The sequence below is a fragment of the Perognathus longimembris genome, chromosome 15 (genome assembly GCF_023159225.1).
Source record: "Perognathus longimembris pacificus isolate PPM17 chromosome 15, ASM2315922v1, whole genome shotgun sequence".
Classification (NCBI taxonomy): Eukaryota; Metazoa; Chordata; class Mammalia; order Rodentia; family Heteromyidae; genus Perognathus; species Perognathus longimembris.
The window spans coordinates 40,988,818-41,013,814 of NC_063175.1; the positions used below are offsets into that span (position 1 = coordinate 40,988,818).

Sequence of the window (24,997 nt, forward strand, 5' to 3'; positions counted from 1 at the left end):
AAGGAAGGAGAAGGGAGAGTAACTGAATGGGTGAGATTGATTTGAATACATTTTATACCTATGTGGAAATATCACAATGAAATCCCCGACTTCCTTCACTATGCCTCACTTTTTAAAGTTTCCACAACCTCCCAAAAGTCCACCAGACTAAGGGATAAATCTTTAACTTATGGACCTATGGGGGATACATTAGAGCCAAATCATACTGACCAGCTTAAAATTAAGACTATTTTGCCACTGTTCTTTGGCAAGTTTCATAATATTGCTAAGCATACATATAATCCAGATAGAATGAGAAATATTTGTAGCAATATAGGAAGCCTGAGTTGGGATTATAGCTAAAGTAAAAAAGTATTATTCTTGATTACCACCTTTCTATAATACTGTAGAAGTATATTGATAAATTTAATAAACTTGATGACTTCAGTATTTAGGTATGGCAGAAATACAGTGTCATGAAACCTTTCCACAAATTGCAATGAGGTACTTTGGATTGGATCCTGGAATCAACAAAGATAATATGATGGAGGCATGTCTGAAATGATAGAATATTCTAGCTGAAAAATCATAGAGAGGCCATGGTAGAGAACTGAGGAAATCTAAATGGAGCATTGCACCAATACTCATTTCCTAATTTTAACAAATATGCTTTTGTTTCCTAAGACATTAATATTAAAGGAAGCTAGAGAATATATTAGTAAGATGGAAGATGGTAAGAGACTAGGAACATGAATAGTGTCCTCTAGAAATGTGGAGGAAAAATCACATTACTCTCTAGAGGCATATACAGCCTTGCCAGTACCATGATTTTAGTCCAATGAGTCCATAACAGACTTCAGCAGACTACACAAGTATAATAATTATGTGCTGTGATAAGCCACTATATTCCAGCTATGTATTATAACATCAACAAAAAACACATTCAAAAAAATTTAAGTATAATTAAAAAAGAAAACTTCCAAGCTGGGAACCAGTGGCTCAGGCCTGTAATTCTAGCCATGCAGGAGGCTGAGATTTAAGAGTCACTGTTTGGAGCCAGCCCAGGCAGGAAAGTCTGTGAAACTCTTTATTTCCAATTAATTACCAAAACACCAGAAATGTAGCTGTGGCTCAAAGTGGAAGAGTGCTAGCCTTAAGCACAAAATCTCTGTGACAGCATCTAGGTCTGGAGTCCAAGCCCCAGGTCAGGCATAAATAATTTTTTTTTAAAGAAAGAAAACTTCCAAATGTTTGCTTATCTTCCTAATACACTTCCTGTCTGGGACTACACAATTATTCATGTTACTTAGGAAGAAACCATAAAACAAGGTGGGTGCCAGGCGCTGGTGGCTCATGCCTGTAATCCTAGCTACTTAGGAGACTGAGATCTGAGGATTGCAGTTCAAAGCTAAGAAGGGCAGTAAAGTCCATGAGACTCTCATCTCCAACTAACCACCAGAAAGCTGAAGTGGAGCTATGTGTCAAAGTGGTAGAGTGCTAGCCTTGAGCAAAAGAGCTCAGAAGCAGCACCCATGCCCTGAGTTCAAGCCCCATGACTGACAAAAACAAAAAGCAAAAAAAAAAAAAGCAAAAGAACCCAAGGTAGGCACTAATGATTCATGCTTATAATCCTAATTATTCAGGAGGCTGAGAGCTAAGGACTGCAGTTCAAAGCTAGCCTAATCTGGAAAGTCTAACCAGCAAAAAGCCAGAAGTTAGGGAAGATCTGAAGAAATTAACCGAAAGTGATCAGGTTTATTTATTGGTACCCTTGAATCAAGGCAGGTAAACATTTTCACTTACACTAGATCATGCCTTATAGAAGGAGGTAATTACACAATAATGAGACTATTGGTTTCATCAGGAAAAGTGAATCTCCCAGAAACCAATAGTAGCAGCATACAGGACTTCTTACTTGGTCTGTGCTATCCTATCATTTTGTGGAGAATGGTGGTAAGGTAACACTGTCTAGAGGACAGAGCACACAACAGCAGTGGCCCTAACTTCCCAGTTCTCCTGAGTCACCAGGTCACATTGCCATTTGAAAAGGTCATGGAACTGCCCTTCTAAGAGCCACTAAAGGGTCAGGAAATGAGGTTCAAGTAATTTAGCAATTTCTACTTGTTACATTTTTCCCCCTGATAGTTCCAAAGTATTTAGCCAATGTCTGCCCTAAGGTTCTGGTGGGAAGGAGTGGCATAAAGATATTTTCCCTCTAAGGAGCTCCCCAACTTCTAACAGACACGGCAGGTACCAGCTTCCTGTAGCTTAAAGTCTCCTGGAAGAGAAGCATTGAGAACAACTTATAGAACACAGGGACAAGAAAGGTCCTGATTTTTTTTTTTCCCCAGAGCTGAGGACCGAACTTGGGGCCTTGCACTCGTCAGGCAGGCACTCATCCTATGAGCTAAATCCCCAGCCCCTAGAGGTCCTGAAGAGAAGGAAGCAAAAGTTGTTCAGGACTGTGTACTTAGATGAGGCCATCTCAATACAGGAATGTTGCCTCCTACACGTGGCAATAAACCCCAAAAGCACACTGCTACTCCCCTCCTACTAAAGACCTAGAACATAGTTTTGTGGTTTTGTTTTTTTTTTAAGAAGTGCTAAGAGGTTTACAAAGCGTAGAAGCTTCTCTTTAATATACATGTTAGAATTAAAATGGCATGGAGAATCAGGCACAGTGTTGCATGCCTCTAACCCCAGCTAGTCAGTAGACAGAGGTAGGATTTTTGCTTTTTGTGTTAGTGCTGGGGCTTCAAGGCGGGACCTCACTCAAGGATGACATTCTACTCCAGTTCCAGCTTTTTTCTGGTTAATAGGAGATAAGAATCTCATGAACTTTTCTGCCAGGCTGGCTCTAAACCTCTCTCCTTAGATCTCAGTTCCTGAGTAGCTAGGATTATAGGCACTAGCCACTGGCACTTGAAGTATGTATTTCCATATAGACTTATCATCTTGCCTTTTTCTGTGAGATGATCTATTTGACTTTCTCCTTACCCATGCCCTATCAAAAAATTCTGTCATCCAGTTTGGGGTAAAAAGTGACTGTGCTTGAGTGGCTCTTTGTATTTCAAGGTTATACTCTCTGGGTTTTTGTTTTGTTTTTTGGCCAGTCCTGGAGCTTGAACTCAGAGCCTAGGCAGTGTCCCTGAGCTTCTTTTTGCTCACCATACTACCACTTGAACCACAGCCCCACTTCCAGCTTTTTCTGTTGTATCAAGGAACTGAACCCAGGGCTTTACGCATGCTAGGCAAACAAACACTCTACCACTAAGTCACATTCCCAGCCCACACCCTCCAGTAAAGCATAGAGTATTAATAGGTGGAAGTCATGGGATTAAGATCCATAGCGGGTTCTCAACTGTGTGTGGGGGGCGGGGGGCAGATAATTGGTAGAAAGATAACTTATTTTTTCATCAACTGTTTGGGGTTTATAATTCCTTCCCCAAAGCAAGCCATAAACTAGAATTTCTCTTCTCCAAGGGAGGTCTGTGACAAGTGTTGAGCGTGGAACAAGACTCAGATGAAAACTGCAGACCTCATCAGAATCTTAATCTCAACCCAGTGAAACCTAAGCAGAAAACCCAGCTGTATCATACAAACTGGGACTTGACAGTCACTTGAACTGACAATTCAGAAGGATGTCATGTACAGACCTAGTTCTTAGTGAATGAGGCCTTCTAAAATTAGGCAGTGAATACTTAGTACACTGTACACAGCAGCTCTGCAAGAGACTCCTTTCCTACCCTGTTCTAGCAGTAGGGACTACTGCTTTTAATCTTTTTTTATTTTTTTGGTGGGGGGAGGACTTAATGAAATGGAATAGGTTAAATATACTTTGAGGTCTCAACTAGCCCCTCATGCCCACCTTTGGAGTATTCAACAGTTTTTTTTTTTTTTTTTAATGGAACGCTTCATGAATTTGCATGTTATCCTTCAGCAGGCGCCATGCTAATCTTCTCTGTATCAGCCCAATTTTATTTATTTATTTGCCAGTCCTGGGCCTTGAACTCAGGGCCTGAGCACTGTCCCTGGCTTCTTTTTGCTCAAGGCTAGCACTCTGCCACTTGAGCCACGGCGCCACTTCTGGCCATTTTCTATGTATGTGGTGCTGGGGAATCGAACCCAGGGCTACATGTAAACCAGGCAAGCACTCTTTGCCACTAGGCCATATTCCCAGCCTTCAGCCCAATTTTAATGTATGTGCTGCTGAAGTGAGCACTCTAGGTTTTGAATACTCCACACACTGGCCATCACATTTCAATAGCTCTAGCCTTACCTTCCAAATTCTTTCACTTAAAATTTTGAGACTTAACATCTTCCATGTAAACTTAGGACTTTCCAACTCTAGGTCTAAACGCATTCCTCTCTTGCTCCCATCAAAGAACCTTCACTGCGCCCTTCAGGTCTTCTTTTAAGAAGCTGTCACTATCCAGCTTTGGGAATGGAACAAGTCATTAGCCCCCTGGGAGGAAAGTGATACCTCTTCCTTAGGTCTTCTCTTTGTGAGCAAACACAAGGCGTTAGTTTTTCCAGCTCACTGGATAGCAGTGGCTCAAGTCTGTAATCCTATCTACTCAGGATCTGAGGATAGTGGTTTGAAGCCAGCCAGGGCAGGAAAATTTGAGACTGTTATCTCCAATTAATCACCAAAAGCCAGAAGTGGAGCTGTGGCTCAAGTGGTAGAACACTAGCTTTGAACAAAACAGCTTAGGAGGCTGGGAATGTGGCTTAGGGGTAGAGTACTTGCCTAGCATGCATGAAGCCCTGGGTTCAATTCCTCAGCAGCACATAAACAAAAAAAGCCGGAAGTGGAGCTGTGGCTTGAGCAAAAAGAAGCCAGGGACAGGGCTGGGGATATGGCCTAGTGGCAAGAGTGCTTGCCTCGTATACATGAGGCCCTGGGTTCAATTCCCCAGCACCACATATACAGAAAACGGCCAGAGTGGTGCTGTGGCTCAAGTGGCAGAGCGCTAGCCTTGAGCAAAAAGAAGCCAGGGACAGTGCTCAGGCCCTGAGTCCAAGCCCCAGGACTGGCCAAAAACAAACAAAGAAGCCAGGGACAGTGCTCAGGCCCTGAGTTAAAGCCCCAGGAAAATAAAGTTTATCTTATCATCTTGGAATATTTGCTGATGCTACACTGAAGCAAAGGCCAAGATGAAACACCCCTTCCCATAAGTGAGCCCAGACTAGTTCCCAACTACCCAGCTGAGTCACTATATATTACACTAAAAAATTCTGCTTTGTTTGGGCTGGGAATGTGGCTTAGTGGTAGAGTACTTGCCTAGCATGCATAAAGCCCTGAGTTCAATTCCTCAGTACCACATAAACAGAAAAAGCTAGCAGTGACTCTGTGGCTCAAGTGGCTTAAGCAAAAGGAAGCCAGGGACAGTGCTCAGGCCCTGAATTCAAGCCCCAGAACGGACACACACAAATTCTGCTTTGTGACTTGGTGAGACATTCCCTTCCAAATACCAAAAGACTAAAAGAATAATGAGCCACCAGTTAAATTGGCTGTTTAATGCATTTGTATGAACAGAAGGAATGCAACAGGATTATAGTTTATATAGTAGATGTATATGTAAAAGATGTTTCATTTATCAAGAAATTTTCAATTTCCACCTTCCTTAGAGCAGCAAACAGCAGTTACTACTCTAATGAACTGCTGCACTGCATCTTCTCAAATCATTGTACTATTTCACAGTAATATTATTCAAATTAGAACCCTTTGAGTTACAGCAAATAGCAAATTCATTTCAGCAAGTGCTAAAGGCCCGAGGCTTTTCAGTAGAGGGTCTACTGGCACAAATCTACTTATTCATAGTATTAAAACAGAATGAGAACTATTTTAATGGAAAAGAAACTCAAGAATGAAGTAATTAAATACAACTAAGTTCATTTTAAATATAAATACCATATATTTCCTGATTAGTACCAGGTAAATATCTAAACTGTCTATTGAATTCTGGTCTCAGAGAAAAAGGTCAGAGATAACTACAAAGAAGGTGCTTTGTATCATCAGGTCCATTTTCCAAACTGAGATCCTTTGGGGAAAATCACATTAGTCTTTCTTTTTGTCAGAGATTTCTGTTGGTCCTTTTGTTGGTAATCCATTTGAGTCTGCAGCCTAAAATGGAAAGACATATATATATTAAAGATACTTAGCATAAAAGACGTTTTCTTTAAAAATCACACAACAAACAAGATTAAAGCCATTTTGTTTCCAGATATGAGGAAGGATGGTAGTACGTTAGCACAGGTGAACACAATTAACGACAACACTAAAAAACAAAAAAGTTGTTAAATATTCATTTTCAATGAATCTTCAACTTGGGGCTGGGAACATGGGAGAACACTTTCCTAGTGTGCTCAAGGTCCTAGGTTCAATCCCCAGCACCATGTAAAGATGATAACAGTACAAAAAAGGTATGGGAAGAAAAGTCGAAGAGACTTTTCACTGGGAATGTGGCCTAGCGGTAGAGTGCTTGCCGCCTATGCATGAAGCCCTGGCTTTGATTCCTCAGCACCACAATATATATAAAAAAGCCAGAAGTCACGCTGTGGCTCAAGTTGGCAGAGTGCTAGCTAGCCTTGAGCAAAAAGAAGCCAGGGGCAGTGCTCAGGCTCTGAGTTCAATTCCTAGGACTGGCAAAAAACAAAAACAAATCCCCAAAACAAAATGACAAGACTTCATTTTCAACTAACCAGCAAAAACCTGGGCTGGAGATTTAACTCAAGTGGTAGAACAGCAGCCATGAGCAAGAAAGCTGAATGAGTCTAAAGCTCTGAGTTCAAGCCTAAACCTTGGAACCTACAAAATAACAACCCAAACATACCCCAAAAAGAAAACAAAAACAAACAAAAAAAAACCCTTCAATCTGTTTTGGTCATAAAACAAAGGGCAAAATACATTAGAGGCCTATTTAAGAGCTTAGCTTAAGTCAAATATTAATTATATTGAGACAAATTACTGAAGCTTCTGGCCCCCAAAACTTGCCCTTCTAAAAGCCAAGTACCACTGCCTTACTCAAGGCACTTCAATGTCCTTACCTTGCAGCCTACTGAGCCTTTATTTTTATCGCTGGCTTCTTGCACAGCTTTTTTAGGCCATATACGGCCAACAAAAGGGGAGACCAGAGGGTACAAGTATGGTTCCAGGAATTTTTTGAAGATCCAGAGCAGAACTGGAATGACGATACAAGGAATGCACACCATTGTCCCAGGCTTGAGCTCCTAAACTGTTGATATGAGGGAAGAAAAAAAAAAAATTAGCTCCCCATTGATGATTGAAGGACTTTACCTAGATTAAAGTATTTGAAAGGATTATTTTTACAGTGAAGGGAATACTTAAAATCTGTAATGTTCCCAAAGGTTTTCAGATAAAAGTGCTGTTTCTGTAAGGTAATTGGTGGTAGATACAGAGAGATGCCAGCATGCCAACCATCCCACTCATAAATCTGATGTTAAAGCTATGTGCCAATCTATTTAATTCTAAAAAAACTCAGAGGCGGGCTGGGAATATGGCCTAGTGGTAAAGTGCTCGCCTTGTATACATGAAGCCCTGGGTTCAATTCCTCAGCATCACATATATAGATAAAAGCCAGAAGTGGTGCTGTGACTCAAAAGAAGCCAGGGACAGTGCTCAGGCCCAGAGTCCATGCCCCAGGTCTGGCAACAAAAACAAAACAAAACAAATTTAAAAACAAAACCTAAGCAAGAAATCTAAAAACAAACAAAAATACCCTCAGAGGCAAAGTGCCCTTGCTGTCTTCATTTACAGACCAAAAAAATGGAGCACAAAAACATGACTTATAGTCTACTTAAGAGTGAATTAACTTTCAAGGCTCAATCTTTAGGGACTGACTATCAATTAGCCAAACCTAACAATGCCAGAAGCAAAAAAAGCTACAAATCAACTAGCCTTTCCTATGCAACAGCCTCCTTTCTTTTCTTTTTCTTTCCTTCTGTGTCTCCTAGCCCACAGATCTGTGGATGAAACCTAAGGCTCTGCATGCTTATGCAAGGACTGTAGCACTGAACTATACCCCTATTTGCCTTTTTAGGGACAAGGTGTGTCAAGCAATAAAATTCTATCCAGTATCATATAGGGTAATTCTTCAGCTTCAGAATGATGCATAAGTCATATCATATCCCTGTGCATAATGCAAAAGATGTCAAGACTTATAAATTTCAAAATCATATAGTTAAGTAGTACTACTTGGCAAAGAGCACCATGACTACACTAAGCTTTTAAAAATTATTCCTAATACAGGTTAGTAATAGCCCTATCTGAATGTGACTTTAAAAATTAATCTCAAGAGGTGTAAACAAAAGTGAAAATTACATCAAATTACCAGCCATTTTACAAAAGATTCAATGAACTTTTGAAACCCCCACAAATTAAAAATGATTTAGAGAACTCCAAGAAATCTGTTCCAAAAAGTATAAGGAGCAAATGCTTTAATTCAAAGTCATACAAAACCAGGTGCTGGTGGCTCACATCTGTAATCCTAGCTACTCAGAGGTTGAGATCTAAGAATACTGGTTCAAAGCCAACCAGGGCAAAAAGGGCCAAGAGATTTCTATCTCCAATTAGCCACCAAAAAACTAAAAGTGGAGGTGGGTCTATCTCAAGTGGAAATGTGCTAACCTTGAGGTGAAAAAATAAAGGCAAGGGTGAGGCCCTGTGTTCAAGCCCCAGTACTGACTCTGACACACACACAGTCATAGCAGCAGTGGTTTTTAATTTTTTTTCAAGAATCATTATTTTTGGCTGACCTTAAGAGATACAGGGGTAGTGTCTTGGGTCTTGCACTCTCAGGTACCACTGAACAATTCTGTCAGGTAGACCGCCTGGCAGCTGCCTGGACCTAATACCTACTTCATTCCTTCAAATGTAAAATGAAGACAATGAAAATGTCCATCTCTCAGATGCAGTAAGGGTCAGACAATATGGTAGTGAAACAAGTATTACAAAAAGGAAAAGGAAGATCCAAAAGCTAGGACCTGTACGAAGTTCAACCAGCAGCGAACCATAAGAAAATTCGAATTCTCGGCTCTGGCTTCCCAGCTCAAGGCTCTTTCTTGGAAAACAACACAGTCATATTCTTCCCTTTCTATTCAGCTCTCACAAAACTGCTGGTGCTACCTACCGGCCAGGCTAACCTGGTGACTAGCAACCCATCATACTCACTTTTACCTTTTCAGTTGAGTATTTTAATAAGCTCATATATATCTCATAGTAAATAAATTCTCAGGGGGAAGTGCTACCAATCGCTCACGCCACAATTAACGGCTTTTTATAAAACCTTAGCTCTTTTCTGAAAGAAGTTATTATTTAATCACAGTCCTCGAAATGATTCTTTGTAGTACATTTCACACAGCAAACTACGAGTTAGAAAAGTCTAGAAAGTGGCGAGGACGCGTAGTCTAACGGTTCTCCAACCCAACAGAGCTAGCAAAATGGCCTAAACGGCAGCAGAGGAAATCTTCCACCCGACGTGGTCCTAGACGACGATTAGATAGACCGATGGACTTGCAATGGACACCCGGCAAGTAGGGCCAGAAGCCTATCGCCCAAGAAAGAAACCAGCGGGGCCGGAGCAAGTTAGAGGCGACGACTGAAAAGCTGGAAGGGCTCGGCAGGGAAGGGACAGCGAGGCAGAGAGCAAAACGGCCGCCGAGGAAAGCAGGCCGGCCCGGGGTTCCGAGCGGACACCACCGCCGAGGCGGAGCTGGGAGACTTTGGAAGGCTCGAGTGGAGAGCGCCGTGCCTCACGTACCGTGAGGGCCGGAATGAAGGAGCGCCTCTGGGATGGCCCCTGCGAGCCGCCGAGCCCAAGCGCCGCGGGAACGAGGAGAACGGCGGCCCCGCTGCACCCGAACCCCGCCGTACTCACCACAAACCCACTTTGCGACCGCGAAGCTCCCAGGGCAAGTCCGCACCTCACTTCCGGAGGAGGGGCCAGCTGCTGCCAGCCAATCGGCAGCTCCAAAAAGCCGGACAAAGGCGTGCTGCGTCAGGGGAAGAACGCACCAGACGGGACGCATTGGTGACGCAGGGCCTCCCCCCTGAGGGCGGGGCAGCAGAGCCTGGCTTTCTCGTGAGGAATTGGGTTCCTCCCTATGCAAGGCTCGCTCCGTCCTTGAAGGCAGGGCAATTTAAAAAGTATTCAGGCAATGGCGCAGGCTGCTCTACACGTAGGTGAGGATGCCCAATTTCCACGTAGGCTGTTTTTCACTGAGCTGTTTACTGGATGGGGGACGTGTCCCCAGGCTGCCCTGACTAGCTGGAGTGTGGTTGGGATTATAGGTCTGCACCACCACTTGTACCACTTGAAGGTTTTCAAGAGTAGAGGAATTTGGAGTCAGCCAAATGTACCTCCAGTACATTCTTAGCCCTCGTGAGGCCCTGGGCTCAGGACTCAGTTGCTTGGAATAAAAGGTCTTGGGGCTTAATGGCTTGGGGAGGACATGGCAACTTTAGAAGCCTCTTACACGGCAGGTGGAAACATACTAAATGCTTTAAAGTCCAACTGCTCCTAGAATATTAACTGTGATTTAACGATAACTGAAAAAAATGAAAACCACTGCCAACAAAAATCCTGGGGTGGGAGTGTGGTGCAATGGTAGGGTTTGCCTAGCATGCAAGAAGCCTCAGCACCACATAAACAAAAAAGCAGGAGGGGGCTGGGATTATGGCCTAGTGGCAAGAGTGCTTGACTCCCATACATAAAGCCCTGGGTTCAATTCCCCAGCACCACATATGCAGAAAATGGCCAGAAGTGGCGCTGTGGCTCAAGTGGCAGAGTGCTAGCCTAGAGCAAAAAGAAGCCAGGGACAGTGCTCAGGCCCTGAGTCCAAGGCCCAGGACTGGCTAAATAAATAAATAAATAAATAAATGGCTGGGAATATGGCCTAGTGGCAAGAGCCCTTGCCTCATATACATGAAGCCCTGGGTTCAATTCCCCAGCACCACGTATATAGAAAACCGCCAGACAACAACAAATGCTGGAGGGGGTGCAGGAAAAAGGAACCCTTCTCCATTGTTGGTGGGAGTGCAAATTAGTACAACCACAGTATGGAGGTTTCTCAAAAAGCTCAATACAGACCTACCCTATGACCCAGCCATTCCACTTCCAAGTTTATCGCTGCACAATTCACAATAGCCAAAATATGGAAACCCAGAAGCCCCTCCACAGATGAATGGATCCAAAAAATATGGTACCTATACACAATGGAATACTACATAGCGATTAGGAATGGTGAAATATTGTTATTCGCAGGGAAATGGTTAGAACTTGAACAAATAATGTAGAACACAGAAAACAAACGGGCATGATCTCCCTGATATATGACTGTTAAGATGGGGTGACGGGGAGACAGTAGAGACCAGGTCTGTGAAACAAAAAACCTTTTGTCAAATGGTATTTCCCACAGGTTTGGGTCAGCGACCCTACATTATGTAACTAAAACCAAACAACTATAGCTATATATATATCTATCTATCTATGTATGTACATTCATATAAGACTACTGTCGACATACTGTCTATTCTAGACATTACATTTAAAGACCTAGGCGAATTTTCTTTGGCGTAGGCCACGTGCCTACTGTATATGTTCTTGGTACATTGTGTATTGTATATATGTCTACCTGACCTAGGGAAGGGAAAGAAAAACACGGTATAACACAAGAAATGTACATACTGCCCTACTATGTAACTGTACCCCATTTTGCACAACACCTTGTCAAAATAATTTTAATAAATAAAAAATGGCCAGAAGTGGCGCTGTGGCTCAAGTGGCAGAGTGCTAGCCTTGAGCAAAAGGAAGCCAGGGACAGTGCTCAGGCCCTGAGTTCAAGGCCCAGGACTGGCCACCAGGAAAAAAAAAAAAAAAAGGAGGAAGTAGTGATGTTGTTCAAGTGGTAAGAGTGCTAGCCTTGAGCAAAAGCTCAGGGAAAGCATCCAGGCCAAGTCCAAGCCCCAGGATTGGTGAAAGAAATAAATCCTACTCTGCTCAGAGGGTGTATTTATAGGAACACTCAAGGAGATTAAAAATGACAGCAATTGGGAATATGGCCTAGTGGCAAGAGAGCTTGCCTTGTATACATGAAGCCCTGGGTTCGACTCCCCACCACCAAATATATAGAAAATGCTCAGAAGTGGCGCTGTGGCACAAGTGGCAGAGTGCTAGCCTTGAGCAAAAGGAAGCCAGGAAGAAAAAAAGACAGCCATTGTTGGGATGTAGCTCAGTGTGGCAAAGCACTTGCCTAGCAAGTGCAGTCCTGTTTAACACTCAGCACCAAAATAAATTAGAATACACTAATGTATGTTAAACATGCACAAATCCTGGAAACCTGCAGTTAAAGCTAGTGCCAACAAGCCATACTTCCTTCAAAAGTATCCTAATGGGTGCAGTTGAAAGTTAACCACAAGACGCATGGCTGAGTACATCAATACTGTACTATATAAATAGGTGATGAATTCTACCTTAGTAAATCTCAAAAGTTCTAGCAACATGCTAGTGAATTATGCTTGTAATCTTAGCTGCTAGGGACGCTAAGAGATTTAAGGACAAAGGAAGCAGCAAAGTTCACAAGTCGTCCCTTTTAAACCCAGCTGATTGACACTCATGTTATCCCACACTACACGGAAGCCCACCAATGGAGATTCTGAAAGGATATCCCAGGTCACCACAGCAAGACTGAAATCCATGTCATAGACAGGGAGACTGAAAGGAGCATGCAACTCAGAATTAGCCCACAGTAGAGTGCCTCTTGGCAAGCAAGAAGCTATGAATTAAAATACCATTATCCTTCCATCCATGTTATAATTTATATAAAAAAGCATCAAGATTCAAAACATGGGGCTGAGGATATGGCCTAGTGGCAAGAGTGCTTGCCTCATGTACATGAGGCCCTGGGTTTGATTCCCCAGCACCACATATACATAAAATGGCCAGAAGTGGCCCTGTGGCTCAAGTGGCAGAGTGCTAGCCTTGAGCAAGAAGAAGCCAGGGACAGTTCTCAGGCCCTGAGTCCAAGCCCCAGGACTGGCAAAAAAAAAGAAAAAAAAAAAGATTCAAAACATGTTTGGGGCTGGGAATGTGGCTTAGTGGTAGGGTGCTTGCCTAGCATACAAGAAGCCCTCAGTACCACATAGACAGAAAAAGCTAGAAGTGGCTCCGTGGCTCACAAGCATGCTAACCTTGAACAAAAAGCAGCTCAGGGACAGTGCCCAGGACTGGCAAAAAAAAAAAAAACAAAAAAAAAAAAACACCTTTCGGCCAGTGGTTGCTAAAAGGGAGGTTGAGGATGTTAAGTCCAGGAAGGTGTAAACACTAGTCTCTTCACAAAAAACCCAGAACATACAACATGTTTACATATAAACATACACCAATGGCCCAGACCATTAATTGTGTGGTGATGCAAATCTATAATCCCAACATTAGGAAGCCTAGGTAGGATTGCCAAATTCAAAGCCTGCTTTGCTTAAAGAAACCCTGACTCATACAAAGTGATAAGCAAAAAATTGTGGCTAATAAGAGGAAACCCAAAGCATTTATAATAAGGTAACATTCATTTATTTGCAATTTTATGCTAAACTTATTCCCGTGCCATAAGTTTTTGTTTCTTCAGTTTCTTCTGGGATACCTGGGCAAAGAAAGATAAAAAAAACGCATTAAGTTTCTAAGAAACGAACATGAAACCTTACAAGACTTCCATTTATACTCAGGATCAGAGACAGTCCTAACTGCTGTAAGAACTACAGGGAAGTAAAGACAGAGCGAAAATGTAACTGCAAAGGTCAATGAAGTTAAATGTAAATAGTTGTGAAGAGCAAAGTATGGAATAGGTATTAGGTTCTTGGCTAACAGAATGGATGCAATCATTTGCTAAAAAATGTTTTTCAGATTTTGAAACACTGTGTTGGGTTTGATACACTTAACACAAAGTAACTACTAGTAAAGAAACAAATTAGTTACAAGAAAAACTGTAATCCTAAAAGGGTTGCTCAGAACATTTTCCTTTCATGGTTATTCCAAAGGTGTCCTAAGATAGTCATCACAGCAACCCCAAGTCTTCCTGGTATTGTGCACAAATTAATTTACCTTTTTCTTTTGTGCAACTTCCTCTTCTGGTTTAGGAACAATCTGCTCCTTTTCAGTGAGGATCATCTCAATGTGGCAGGGGGAGCTCATGTATGGGTTAATCCTACCATGGGCTCTGTAAGTTCGGCGGCGCATCTTGGGTGCTTTGTTCACCTGGATGTGTTCAATGACCAGGGAGTCTACATCTAAACCCTGGAAGAGTAGAGAACAAAATGAGGCAGGATATCATAAAATTTGAATGGCTTTCCTGCAATGTATAATTAGTTGAAGCAGAGACATTTTCCCTCCTAAGTGGTAATTATAACCCAAATGGGGAAATTTCTTTCATCAACTACATTGCTATTTTACATTTTTTCCCAGTGTAAATTCAGGCAAAACAAAACCTATCAATGACAAAGCAGCTGATCTGGTAATTAGTCACATTATCAAAAGGTTCATGGCACAACAAAATACATCCTATTGTGCTAAAACCCTGGAGCCTGTCCCTTGGTGAGCAAATATCACATTCTACAGGGACATCTATGTTACAGGCATGGAAACTATCTTCACACATTGTTTCTGTCAGTCCTGGGGCTTGAACTGATCAGGGCCTGGGTGTTTGTTATCCCTGAGCTTTTCACTTAGGCCGGCAATCTACCACTTTGAACCAAAGCACCACCTCCGGCTTTCTGGAGATAGCCACACAGACTTCCTTGCCTTGGTCAGCTTTGAACCTCCATCCTTGATCTCAGCCTCTTGGATTGGTGGAGTACAGACCACCAGTGAGTACAGGCTCACATACTTCTTGATAGGCTTTCCCCACAGCCTAGACTGGCCTTGAATTCTACATCTCCCAGCTTTCACCCCAGAAGTGCTGGCAGTAAAGACATGTACTACCCACATCCAGTATTTTACACAAAATTTTCCAACTACTTAGAAGGTAGCAACTGTTTGTGAATGTTTTATGTACCTTCAGTTCAGCATTACTCTCTGCATTCTTAAGCATGTGCAGCAGAAATTCAGCACTCTTTTTGGGCCACCGACCCTGTGTCCAACCCCACTGTTTGGCCTGGAAGAAAAAGAAAGATAACTAAGTTATTTTCTTTGGTTTAAATTTACATTGGAATCGAGGTGAATGTTTCACCCAACATCAAGGTTGCTCAGAACATGAGTTATTTCATGGTTAATCCAAAGGTGTCCTAAGATTGTCATCACAGCAACCAAAAGTGGCAGGTTTAGCCATTTCCATCCAATTACCTTTGCAATTTTTCTTTCCAAATAACAAGATTTCTCACCTGGGCACACCTGCCAACTCCACCATTGTAACGCCGGAAGGGCACACATTGCTTCTTTAAAGTGACATCTTTCAGGTATTTGGTAGCTTTTCGGATATGCATACCCTTGATGGCCTGGGCTGTTTCTCTGGTGTTCTAAACACAAGTAATAGAAGTTCTGGTAACTTGATAAGGCATTGTCTGATTTTTTTTTTCAACTGGGAAGATTTTTTAAATACGTCTGTGATTTAAAATGCTAGGGGAAACCTCAAATCTCCATTAACTAAAATAACTGTTTTAGCCTGATCTTAACCTGCACTAGTTCAAGTAGTTCTCTGGTTATTTCACATAAATTCATAATCTCAAATCAACAATGGTCACTAGACCTCAGGAAATAATGTCTAGATAAAAAGGTAGCTGCTCAGAATTGATTTAATTTTCATGGTAAATCCAAAGGTGTCCTAAGAAAGGCATCATTGCAGTTACCATCTGAAGGGAAGAAATAGGGAACATGTAGACTCCTATATCTTATAGATGATCAATTCTCATACCTTAAAGTGAACACGAAGATTCGAACCTCGTGACTTGCATGCTAAAAAATTCAAAAAGTCTGTTAATGTCACGCACGTTTTACATTCAACTAAAAAATAACACACGCAGATTTATGTATACATACTTACATTTTGTGGGGTTTTCTGGGTCTAGGGAGTAGCGAACCATTTTCACAGATTACCTGGAAGGGAGTACGGTCAAACTGTTAACAGTGCTAATGCAGCTTAGGTAGTTTCAACTGCTACTTACTGCTGCTCAGAGATTAGTTCTTTTCATTGTGAATCCAAAGGTGTGCTAAGAAATGCCATCATCGCAGCCATTCCTTCCTCTTCCTTAAGTCTAACCCACTAGTAACCCCCACGATGGTTAAGGATGAAACAGTGACACAGACCACACATCCCCAATATTGACGAGGGGACCCCAAGGTCCCATCTTTCGAGCCAAAACGACGCATTGGCAGGACAAACCCCAACCACGACCTCTCTCCGGCAGTTCTGCATCCTTTCCCCACAACAGCCTTCCGACTATCACCAAAGAGCCGTCGGCCATGCCCCGCTCTCTGCCAAGTGGAGTCGACCCTACTTGCCTCCCTCGAACGTCCTCGCGTGACAAATGCGTCTCACGGTCGACCACCACTCGCTGCAGGGCAGTGCGCATCGGTGGTCGGTCCGACCCACACGGTGCACGTACCCCCGCCTCGGCCTGCCAACCCCATCCCTGCCAATGTGTTCCGGTGCGGGCCGCGTAGGCCAGCCGGACCCGGCGCCCCATTGGAAGACGCCCCACCACGTATCCCCACACAGACAACACCGCCTCAGGCGAGGAAGCGTAGTCACGGGGTTTCAGCTTCAAGACGCCTCGATGTTGGCGACCCCGAGGCCAGGATGGCGCAGATGACAAGCGGATTGAACACTCGGAGCGCGACAACCGAGAAACACTCACCTCAGGCCGCTTACAGGAAGAGGAAGAGCAGGGGCTTCTGGGAGAATTCATGGCAACTCCACCTCTCGCGAGACTTCCTACAGAGGAACCGGGATCTGAGGCGGGGAGGAGGGCGGAGAATAAAAGGGAGTGTGGGAGGTGTTAGAAGAATTTCTGAAAACGAAATGCCTCCTTAGAGACCGTCTCAAAACTCTCCTTTTTTTTTTCGATCTAGAAATAGGATTATGGATTGCAAGTATCCATTGAAAACAAGCTTGTGCCTGTATTCTCGGCATTTGGGAGACTGAGGCAGGTGGATTGCAAGTTTGGGCCAACCTGGCTAGGAACTAAGTTCCAGGTTAGAAAAAAGAAAACAAATAAAAGATAGCCAGTCATGATGGTCCAGACTTGTAATCCAGGCTGCTCAAGGCAGGAAGATCCCAAATTGGAAGCCTGCCTGGGTAATTTAGTGAGATCCTGTCTCCAAATGATTTTTTTTTTACAATTTTCATAATTGCAATGTATTTCCATCACATCACATGAAATTTTTAAAAGGGGGCTGAGGATGTAGCTTGGTGTTTGAGCACTTGTCTAGTATGTTTGAGCACTGAGTTCGATTCCTAAAACAAGGTGAGGGAGGGGGGAAACAATATTGTGATTCTAAGACAAGACCTTATATTATTAAGTAAGAGGGGGAGTTTTGGCTTAGTTGATACACTGACGTTTGTTGGGCTTGATTTTGTGATCTCTGACTCCCTGAAGGAGGTTGGTTAATGGGCAGTTAAGAAGATAAAAGGATTGTAGTAATCAGGAAATTCTTAGGATAAGAAGGTCACCTACCCAATCAATTGAGTCTTAAACCAGTGAGAAGAATGTACTAACTGAAATCTTCAAATCTTCAGTATTGCCAGTTGAAACCTCATTGGCCTGGGTCTTCTGGTTCTCATAGTTTTTTGTTTGTTCCTTTTGCCAGTCCTGGGGCTTGGACTCAGGGTCTGAGCACTGTCCCTGGCTTCCTTTTTGCTCAAGGGTAGCACTCTACTACTTGAGCCACAGGGCAACTTCTGGCTTTTTCTGTTTATGTGGTGCTGAAGAATCAAATCCAGGGTTTTATGCATGCAAGAGGAGCACTCTACTGCTAAGCCACATTCCCAGCCCCTTCTGGTTCTTCTCTCAGCCAATGTTGGTAGTGCCTGACTTTTTTACTCCAGGCAGCTCAGCTCATTTGGTTCTTATTCTCAATTCCAAAACCCTCACCTCTACTCCATCCTCAGTGCCAAGTGCTGGATTCTATGATCTTCCCTTTCCTTACAGGCTTTAAGTGCAGGCCTCCTCCCAAATTAAAGCTTCCCACCTCCATCTTCCTCCTGAGATTTACCCAGAGAGCAAATCACTTCCCAGATGGATTCCTTTCCTGGGGTCCCTAAGAATATGTCATTCACTTTGAACTTGGCTTGTGGGTGTAGCTCAGTAGTCAAGCAATTTGCCTAGCAATGTGTGAGTGAAGTCCAAGTTCCTATCCCAGCCCTGCAAAACAACACAAATCCTACAATCTTTACCCTTTCTACCACCCTATCAACACAATAGGACATGCTCTTGTAAGGTTTATTAAAGTTAGTAGCCAAAAAAGGAGAATGCCATGTGGTATTCAGGCAAGAGAGAAAAGTTTATTCCTCAACTCCAGGCCTGTGGCCAAGGTGATGCACAGCAGGAGAGAAGGGGTGACACCCCCCCCCACCCCCCCCCCCCCCCCCCCCCCCCCCGCCCAGCCCTGCCTTATCTAGGGCAGAGGCGGTGGGGCGTGGCCAGGTGGATTAGGATGTGACCTCCGGGAAGGGGGAGGTAACTGCCTCCAGGTCAGCCGGTTACCCAGGTTATGGGCTGGAGACTTAACCAGGTGGGTGGCATCTGCATGGAGTCCTCCTGGGGTGGACCTTACAGTTCTAGTCTTCAAATTTTTTTGCAATTTTTTTTGTGTGTGGGGGGCCTAGTGCTTGTCCATTTGAGCCATACTTCCAGCTATCTGGAAATATATCTTGAATAATGATTAGCTTTATCTTATAAAAAATTTTCTTTTTTTGTGTTGGTACTGGGGTCACTTTTTTTTTTTTTTTTTTTTTTTTTTTTTGCTAAAAGCAAGTACTTTACCACTTGAGCCATACCTCCACGCCTACCTTTTTAGTAGTTAGAGATAAGAATTGTGTGGATTTTTCTGCTGGGGCTGGCTCTAAGCCTCAATTCTCAGATTTCAGCCCCCTACGTATGTAGGATTAAAGGTGAGAGCCACTAGTGCCCAGCCCCGCACACCCCTCCCCCAATGTTTATGAGAAAACATCACAGGGATGTTGTGTATTTCCTATTGTATGTCTCAAGATGAATATGCCATCTAATTATCTCATTATTCCTGATATAAAAGTTACCAAATGAGTTTAAGAGTTGCCGGTCTGTTCTGTTCTTTTCTTCATAAAGTTTCACATTAACTATTGTTGTGCCAAGTCGCGAGACGACCACCAAGAAGGCCACTGAGACTCAGATGTTCCAAAATGCAAAAAAGCAAGGCAAGGCTTTATTCAAGGGAGCTGCAACTTGGGCCATGTCCTATCCACCTACACAGCAGAGGTTAGGAGGAAGCCTCGAGCTGCGATTACACAGGGCTTATAAAGGCAAAAAACAATGTTACAACAATCAGGTGTTGAAGCAAGCAAGATTAGGACATAGGTACAAATCTGATTGGCTCAGGGCTCGAGGCATTCTGGGGGCAGTTAGAGTTAAGCATTTTCAGTGGTTAGAGTTCTTGACCAACTGGGCCCTAATAAGCTTGTCCTGGGTTTGCTCACAGGGCCTGCTTATCTCAGGTTCACGTGGTAAAGTGGGGTTCGCGTGGTAAAGTGGGGCCTGACTACTAAGTCTGGCACTTCATTTCCCCCTTTTCTCTTTGGTACCTTGGGAGCCAATCATGGCTCCATTCTGTCCATTTCAATGGCTTGCATGTCTAGGGGATGATATAGAGGTAAGGCATGGGCCAATAGGGCCCAAAGTAGTAACCAAAGGGCTTGTCACCATTTCTCACAAGTACAGTCTCTGTACCTCTGTTTTGCATGCCTCTAGTTTATCCTGCCTCATCTTCCCCAAAACAACTCTGGTCCCTCGGTTTTAAAGGGGGGCTGATGGGTGAAGATCATCCATCTTCTGTAACTTCTTCAGGCTGACTCAGGGGTGTTGACCTTACCTAGCCAGGAACCTATAACCTTAGTCTACTTTACCAAGGGACTGCACACATCAAACTGGACAGGACTCCTGCTCATCACACTCGGGAAGTCGCTTATTCAGGTTCGGGTCCAAGTGATCTGGCACATCCCAGTTGCCTGTGGCCAGATCACATAAGTCTACTACTAAGTCTGGCCACCAGGTTCCTAAGGGGGCTTCCTTAGTTGCTAAAATAAGGGGGTCACCCCACTTTGGAGTGAGCTGCCAAAATAATTGGAAAGGCTGGTGAGGGTTAACGTCAACATTAGCCAGGGTAGCAAGGAAAGAAGGCAAAAAGAAAATTATAACAATATTCAATCTAACTTTCTTTTCTTGAGGCAAAGGCGAAGCAGCTAAGTCGGGTGCTTGGAGACCTCCCATGTTCCACCACAGTAGTCATTGTCCAGGGCAAAGGGGTCAGCTGGCCTGGCATGGAAGCAATGAACCCAAGTGGCGATGCCATCTAGGGTCCCTTCCACCGTGGTTCTAAGGATTTGGGGTTATGCCCTCGGACGAACACCCAATCCCCTGGTCTGAATAAATGGGGGGTAGGGACAGAAGCAGAATCATATAATGCCTTAAATTGGGGTCATATATTCTTGTGCACAAGCTGCAAATAATCGAGCTTACACAAAAATTCAGCATCCTCCAAATCAGCAGGCAATTCAGTCTGAAGGCTAGGAATAATGGGCGGGGGGTACCCGTGCATTATTTCAAAAGGAATAAAGCCAAGCTGATAGGGAGAATTTCTTACTCTAAGCAGAGCAAAAGGAAGGAGTGACACCCAGTCTGCGCCAGTCTCTTAGTTAAGGTCTCTTTTAGAGTCTGATTCATTCTCTCTACCTGTCCTGAACTCTGGGGTCTATAAGCACAATGCAATTTCCAATCCGTCCCCAGTGCAGCGGCTATTCCCTGACTTACTTTTGAGATGAAGGCCGGTCCATTGTCCCACCCAATGGTGGATGGGAAGCCATACCTGGGTAGGATTTCTTCCAGGATCTTCTTAGCCACTACATTCGCAGTCTCATGCTTTGTTGGATAGGCTTCAACCCATCCTGAAAAGGTGTCTACAAAACCTAGCAAATATTTGTATCCAAATTTTTCCAGGTTTAATTTCTGTGAAATCTACTTCCCAATACACACTTGGCCTATCCCCACAGAGGCGAGCTCCTTTAGTAACTGGTTGATTGGGGGCGTTGGTAAGCTGACAGGCCTTACAGTTTTTAACAATATTTTCAATAAGTTGGTCTCCTTGTCTAATTTTTACTTTGGAGTGTCAGAGCAAGTCCTGCATTCTTCGGGTTCCCATGTGAGAAGCTTGGTGGATTCTCTTAAGGATCCCCTTACCCAGCCCTTGTGGCAGGATAAGTTTCCCTTCGCAAGTTTTCCACCAGTCATTGTTTCCTTCTCTGTCCGGGGTTTTGTGGGCCATGGGATTTTTCTTTATCCACTCCAAGTCTTCTAGGGAATACTGGGGCACAGGAGGCAAAGCTCGTGGCCCTGGGTCTACTAGAGTCAATGCTTCTCTGGGCTGAAGGGCTGCTTCCTTAGCTGCCAGTCGGTCAGATTATTCCCTCTAGTCACGGAATCAACTCCCTTTTGATGACCCAGACAGTGCATAATGGCAATCTTTGCTGGTTCCCATAGGGCCCGGATGAGGCTTAAAAATCTCCTGCTTGTTTCTAATGGCCTTTCCTTGGGCTGTCAGTAGCCCCCTCTCTTGGTATTCATGTCAAGTAGGCCTAAGGCAGGGGCTTCCAGAAGGCTTTTCTAGATTGCCTCAAAGGCTTTTTGCATCTGCTCAGTCCAATGAAATTCTGGGAGGTTTTTGGTGGCTTCATATAGAAGCTTGGCCCTCTCAGCAAACCCAGGTATCCACAGCCGGCAAAAGCCTGCTGTTCCCAGGAACTCTGACTTGTCTGGCTGACTTAGGCACAGGGATTTTCAGCACAGTCTCTTTACGTGCATCTGACAGCCAACGCTTGCTCTCTTTTAATATGAAGCCCAGATAGGTGACTTCAGGTTTACAAATTTGTGCCTTTTAACATTCTAGTTTGTAAAAGCTTTTTCCTGACTGGCTGGGGAACTGATCTCTGATGACCTAAGAAAAATTACCTTTGCAGGCCTTTTAACAGATCTCAATAAGGACACAATCTCAGGTCTACAAGCTTTCTTTCCTGAACAGATGTATCAGCTTAAAATTCTCACTGCCAGTCAGAGCTTTGAGTAGATGTGGGGGTTGGGATTTTAAACTATCCTCTCATTTGACAAACTTACCCTTACTACCCACTATCACAGATGACTGGCAAGTTCCTGCCCAGTAGACAGACATGGGCATTGGAAAGGCATGCTTACGAACTATTCTTCTAGGACTTCCCGGCTTTGATTAACTTTTGAAAGGCCAAACAGGAGTGACTCTAGGATCTGACACCATCTCTGCCATCCAAGCAGTGGCTTACTTGCTCTATCACTTTTGTCCCAAGAGGAGTGACTTTCCACTGGACTTGGACTCAGGGCCTGAGCACTGTCCCCCAGCTTTCCAGCTCAAGACTAGCACCGTACCACTTAGAGATCCACACAACTCTGTTCCCAGCACTCTGCTGGCTGATTAGAGACAAGTCTCTCACAGGGACCTTTCTCTGCCCGGGCTGGCTTCGAACTGCAGATTTCAGATCAGTGAGTCTTACAAGAGGCCACTTTACTCCAATTAAAGCAACAAGGTGGTCCACACAGAAGTAGTTTTTAAGCATGCTCTTACCTGGAACTTATTAAGGGCCAGTATTAGATCTTGACAAACTTGTAGGAATCACCTGTGCTTCTCTGTGGGCCTGCTGGAAACTGTTACAAAAAACCTACAAAGAAGCTGGAATGGCAATTAAACATTTTGGTAGCCATAATTCTCCTTTTCTCACTTCGCAATAATTATGTAGGACAATTTTACTTCCAAATTTCTTATCTAGAAATGTATTCTTGATTTCCAAAGCCTTTTTACTAACCCAACACTTTAGCTTTTATCTGCATTGGAAAAACTGAAGCTCACAGGCATTCTGAAACCAGGTGCCTCCCTTTGCCTATGGGCTGCTTGTTTCAAAAGAGCCTCTTTTTTTTTTTTTTTTTTTTTTTTTTTTTTTTTTTTCAGTCCCAGTTACTGCATGGCATAAAGACCTTTGAACTCAAATGACAATTTTTCCTTAATGCAAGAATTACAATTAGAAATACTTATCCATTCAGCTTTCCAATATATTAGTGAGAAACATTGGCCCATTTTGCCATTTCTTCCTACATACATAGAGTTAATGAGAGTTTACTTCTATCCCCATTAGTTTAATATATATAGCCTTTTACATCCAAATTTCTAACACTTAGCTCTGGTTTTTTTTTATTTTTATTTTTTTATTTTTTTATTTTTGCCAGTTCTGGGGCTTTTGGACTCAGGGCCTGAGCACTGTCCCTGGCTTCTTTTTGCTCAAAGTTAGCACTCTGCCACTTGAGCCACAGCGCCACTTCTGGCCATTTTCTGTATATGTGGTGCTGGGGAATTGAACCCAGGGCTTCATGTATGGGAGGCAAGCACTCTTGCCACTAGGCCACATCCCCAGCCCCAGCTCTGGTTTTTTAATAAAACATTTTTTAACTGTAGTTCGCCTTTAAAACAATACAATAATCCTCTAAAGCATTTGGTAATGCCCAAACTTGATGACCATTTGAATTTAAACTTAAACTCACTCAATTTTACATCATACTAACAATCTTGAACATGTTCATACTCACACATGCACGCACACATACATATTCAAAAGATCTTAAAGCGTGCAAAATAGGCATCGGCCGTACATTTTCCAGTGGCAAGAGATATTTTTGCCAATCTTACTCCTGCAACATGCAAATTTTAAGACAAAACCTTTAATATATGACTTTAGCATTCTCCAGCCTCATTTTCCAGGGGTTGATAGTCTTAGTAAAACATTTTTACACTCATTCTGAAGAAAGGCCGAACCCAAGCTGGAGTGTCCCTGTCAACTAGTTCCCTCCAGGTGTCTATATAAGGAATCTGGTCTAGATAGTCTGAATGAGGGGCGTCGATTAGGCTTTGTAAAGTCCTGATCTTAACTATGTCAAGGCTCCCCTCAGGTGGCCAATTAGCTCTCTCAAAGGTGGGCTATTCTGACTTACACAGGGTGATCCATTTTTCCTCCCTAAGGGCCATACCTCGGTTCTGAGCTATTTCCTTGACCTCCCTCCAGTGAGCTAGGGTCAGATCTAGGGGGCTAGATGGAGATACCCAAGATAGAACATTACCCATAGCTCTGATGAGATGTTTAGTTCAGAAGGCTAAAAAAAAAAAAAAACACAAAAAAACCCAAAAAACAAACAACAACACAACACACAGGCCTGAGAATAAGAAAAGTTATGAGTTGGAGATCTCCTAGGTTGGCCCACAAGCCTCCTCCTGCTAAGCAGCAGGAGCAGACCTAAGTTGGCCCAACCTCCCACAAGGGTGCAGGAGGAGTGGACCCAAGTGGACTCAGAGTCTGGGGCGTCCCCCAGTCTCCTCGAGATTGCTGAGTAAGCGTGTCCTCTTCGACAACCTCTTAAAGAACCCCTTTAAGCAAAAGCAAAACAGACAAACAGACAGACAAATTACAGTACAAGACAAATAAAGAAATGAACAGTGCTGTTTCCTTACCTTCGGAGTCTGGGGTCTCGAGGGTCTCTGGGGTGATCCTGGACGAGCCCCCAAATGTTGTGCCAAGTCGTGAGACGACCACCAAGAAGGCCACCTAGACTCAGATGTTCCAAAATGCAAAAGCAAGGCAAGGCTTTATTCAAGCGAGCTGCAACTCAGGCCACGTCCTACCCACCGACACAGCAGAGGTTAGGAGGGAGCCTCAAGCTGCGATTGCACAGGGCTTATAAAGGCAAAAAACAAAG

At 43.5% G+C, this 24,997-nt stretch overlaps 2 protein-coding genes, 4 non-coding genes and 1 pseudogene across 7 annotated transcripts; all 7 read right to left on the reverse strand.

Moving 5' to 3' along the window:
• Window positions 1-3,877: 3,877 nt before the first annotated feature.
• LOC125364327 lies at window positions 3,878-3,967 on the reverse strand (annotated as a pseudogene).
• Window positions 3,968-5,484: 1,517 nt separating this feature from the next.
• On the reverse strand, window positions 5,485-9,941 carry C15H18orf32 (chromosome 15 C18orf32 homolog). Of its 2 annotated transcripts, none has more exons than XM_048363486.1 (3): window positions 9,879-9,941; window positions 7,030-7,217; window positions 5,485-6,106 (listed from the first exon to the last, which is right to left on the reverse strand). In XM_048363486.1, the coding sequence occupies exons 2-3, from the start codon at window positions 7,192-7,194 to the stop codon at window positions 6,041-6,043; spliced, it is 231 nt and encodes a 76-aa protein (XP_048219443.1). In that variant the 5' UTR covers window positions 7,195-7,217; window positions 9,879-9,941; the 3' UTR covers window positions 5,485-6,040. The 2 variants fall into 2 exon arrangements, with proteins under 2 accessions (XP_048219443.1, XP_048219442.1); XM_048363485.1 differs by having other exon boundaries at window positions 9,762-9,885.
• Window positions 9,942-13,542: 3,601 nt separating this feature from the next.
• On the reverse strand, window positions 13,543-16,867 carry Rpl17 (ribosomal protein L17). The gene is made up of 7 exons (XM_048363484.1): window positions 16,841-16,867; window positions 16,027-16,079; window positions 15,898-15,938; window positions 15,368-15,502; window positions 15,043-15,141; window positions 14,094-14,285; window positions 13,543-13,635 (listed from the first exon to the last, which is right to left on the reverse strand). Exons 2-7 carry the CDS (start codon window positions 16,064-16,066, stop codon window positions 13,588-13,590), a joined length of 555 nt encoding a protein of 184 aa, XP_048219441.1. The 5' UTR covers window positions 16,067-16,079; window positions 16,841-16,867; the 3' UTR covers window positions 13,543-13,587.
• LOC125364337 lies at window positions 13,992-14,055 on the reverse strand. The gene has a single exon (XR_007213493.1). It is a non-coding gene; the product is annotated as a small nucleolar RNA SNORD58 (small nucleolar RNA).
• LOC125364338 lies at window positions 15,228-15,292 on the reverse strand. Its single transcript, XR_007213494.1, has one exon. It is a non-coding gene; the product is annotated as a small nucleolar RNA SNORD58 (small nucleolar RNA).
• LOC125364339 lies at window positions 15,763-15,828 on the reverse strand. Its single transcript, XR_007213495.1, has one exon. It is a non-coding gene; the product is annotated as a small nucleolar RNA SNORD58 (small nucleolar RNA).
• Window positions 16,149-16,214, reverse strand: LOC125364341. The gene has a single exon (XR_007213496.1). It is a non-coding gene; the product is annotated as a small nucleolar RNA SNORD58 (small nucleolar RNA).
• Window positions 16,868-24,997: the final 8,130 nt, after the last annotated feature.

Excerpts from the sequence above, each read along its gene's own strand:
- C15H18orf32 (XM_048363486.1), bottom strand. The coding sequence starts at position 7,194 with ATGGTGTGCATTCCTTGTATCGTCATTCCAGTTCTGCTCTGGATCTTC. Across the intron at positions 6,107-7,029 it reads AAGGCTCAGTAGGCTGCAAG|GCTGCAGACTCAAATGGATT; the intron begins GTAAGGACATTG and ends TTTCCATTTTAG.
- Rpl17 (XM_048363484.1), bottom strand. The coding sequence starts at position 16,066 with ATGGTTCGCTACTCCCTAGACCCAGAAAACCCCACAAAAT. Across the intron at positions 15,939-16,026 it reads CCCAGAAAACCCCACAAAAT|CATGCAAGTCACGAGGTTCG; the intron begins GTAAGTATGTAT and ends TGAATTTTTTAG. Across the intron at positions 15,503-15,897 it reads ATCTTCGTGTTCACTTTAAG|AACACCAGAGAAACAGCCCA; the intron begins GTATGAGAATTG and ends ACTTGTGTTTAG.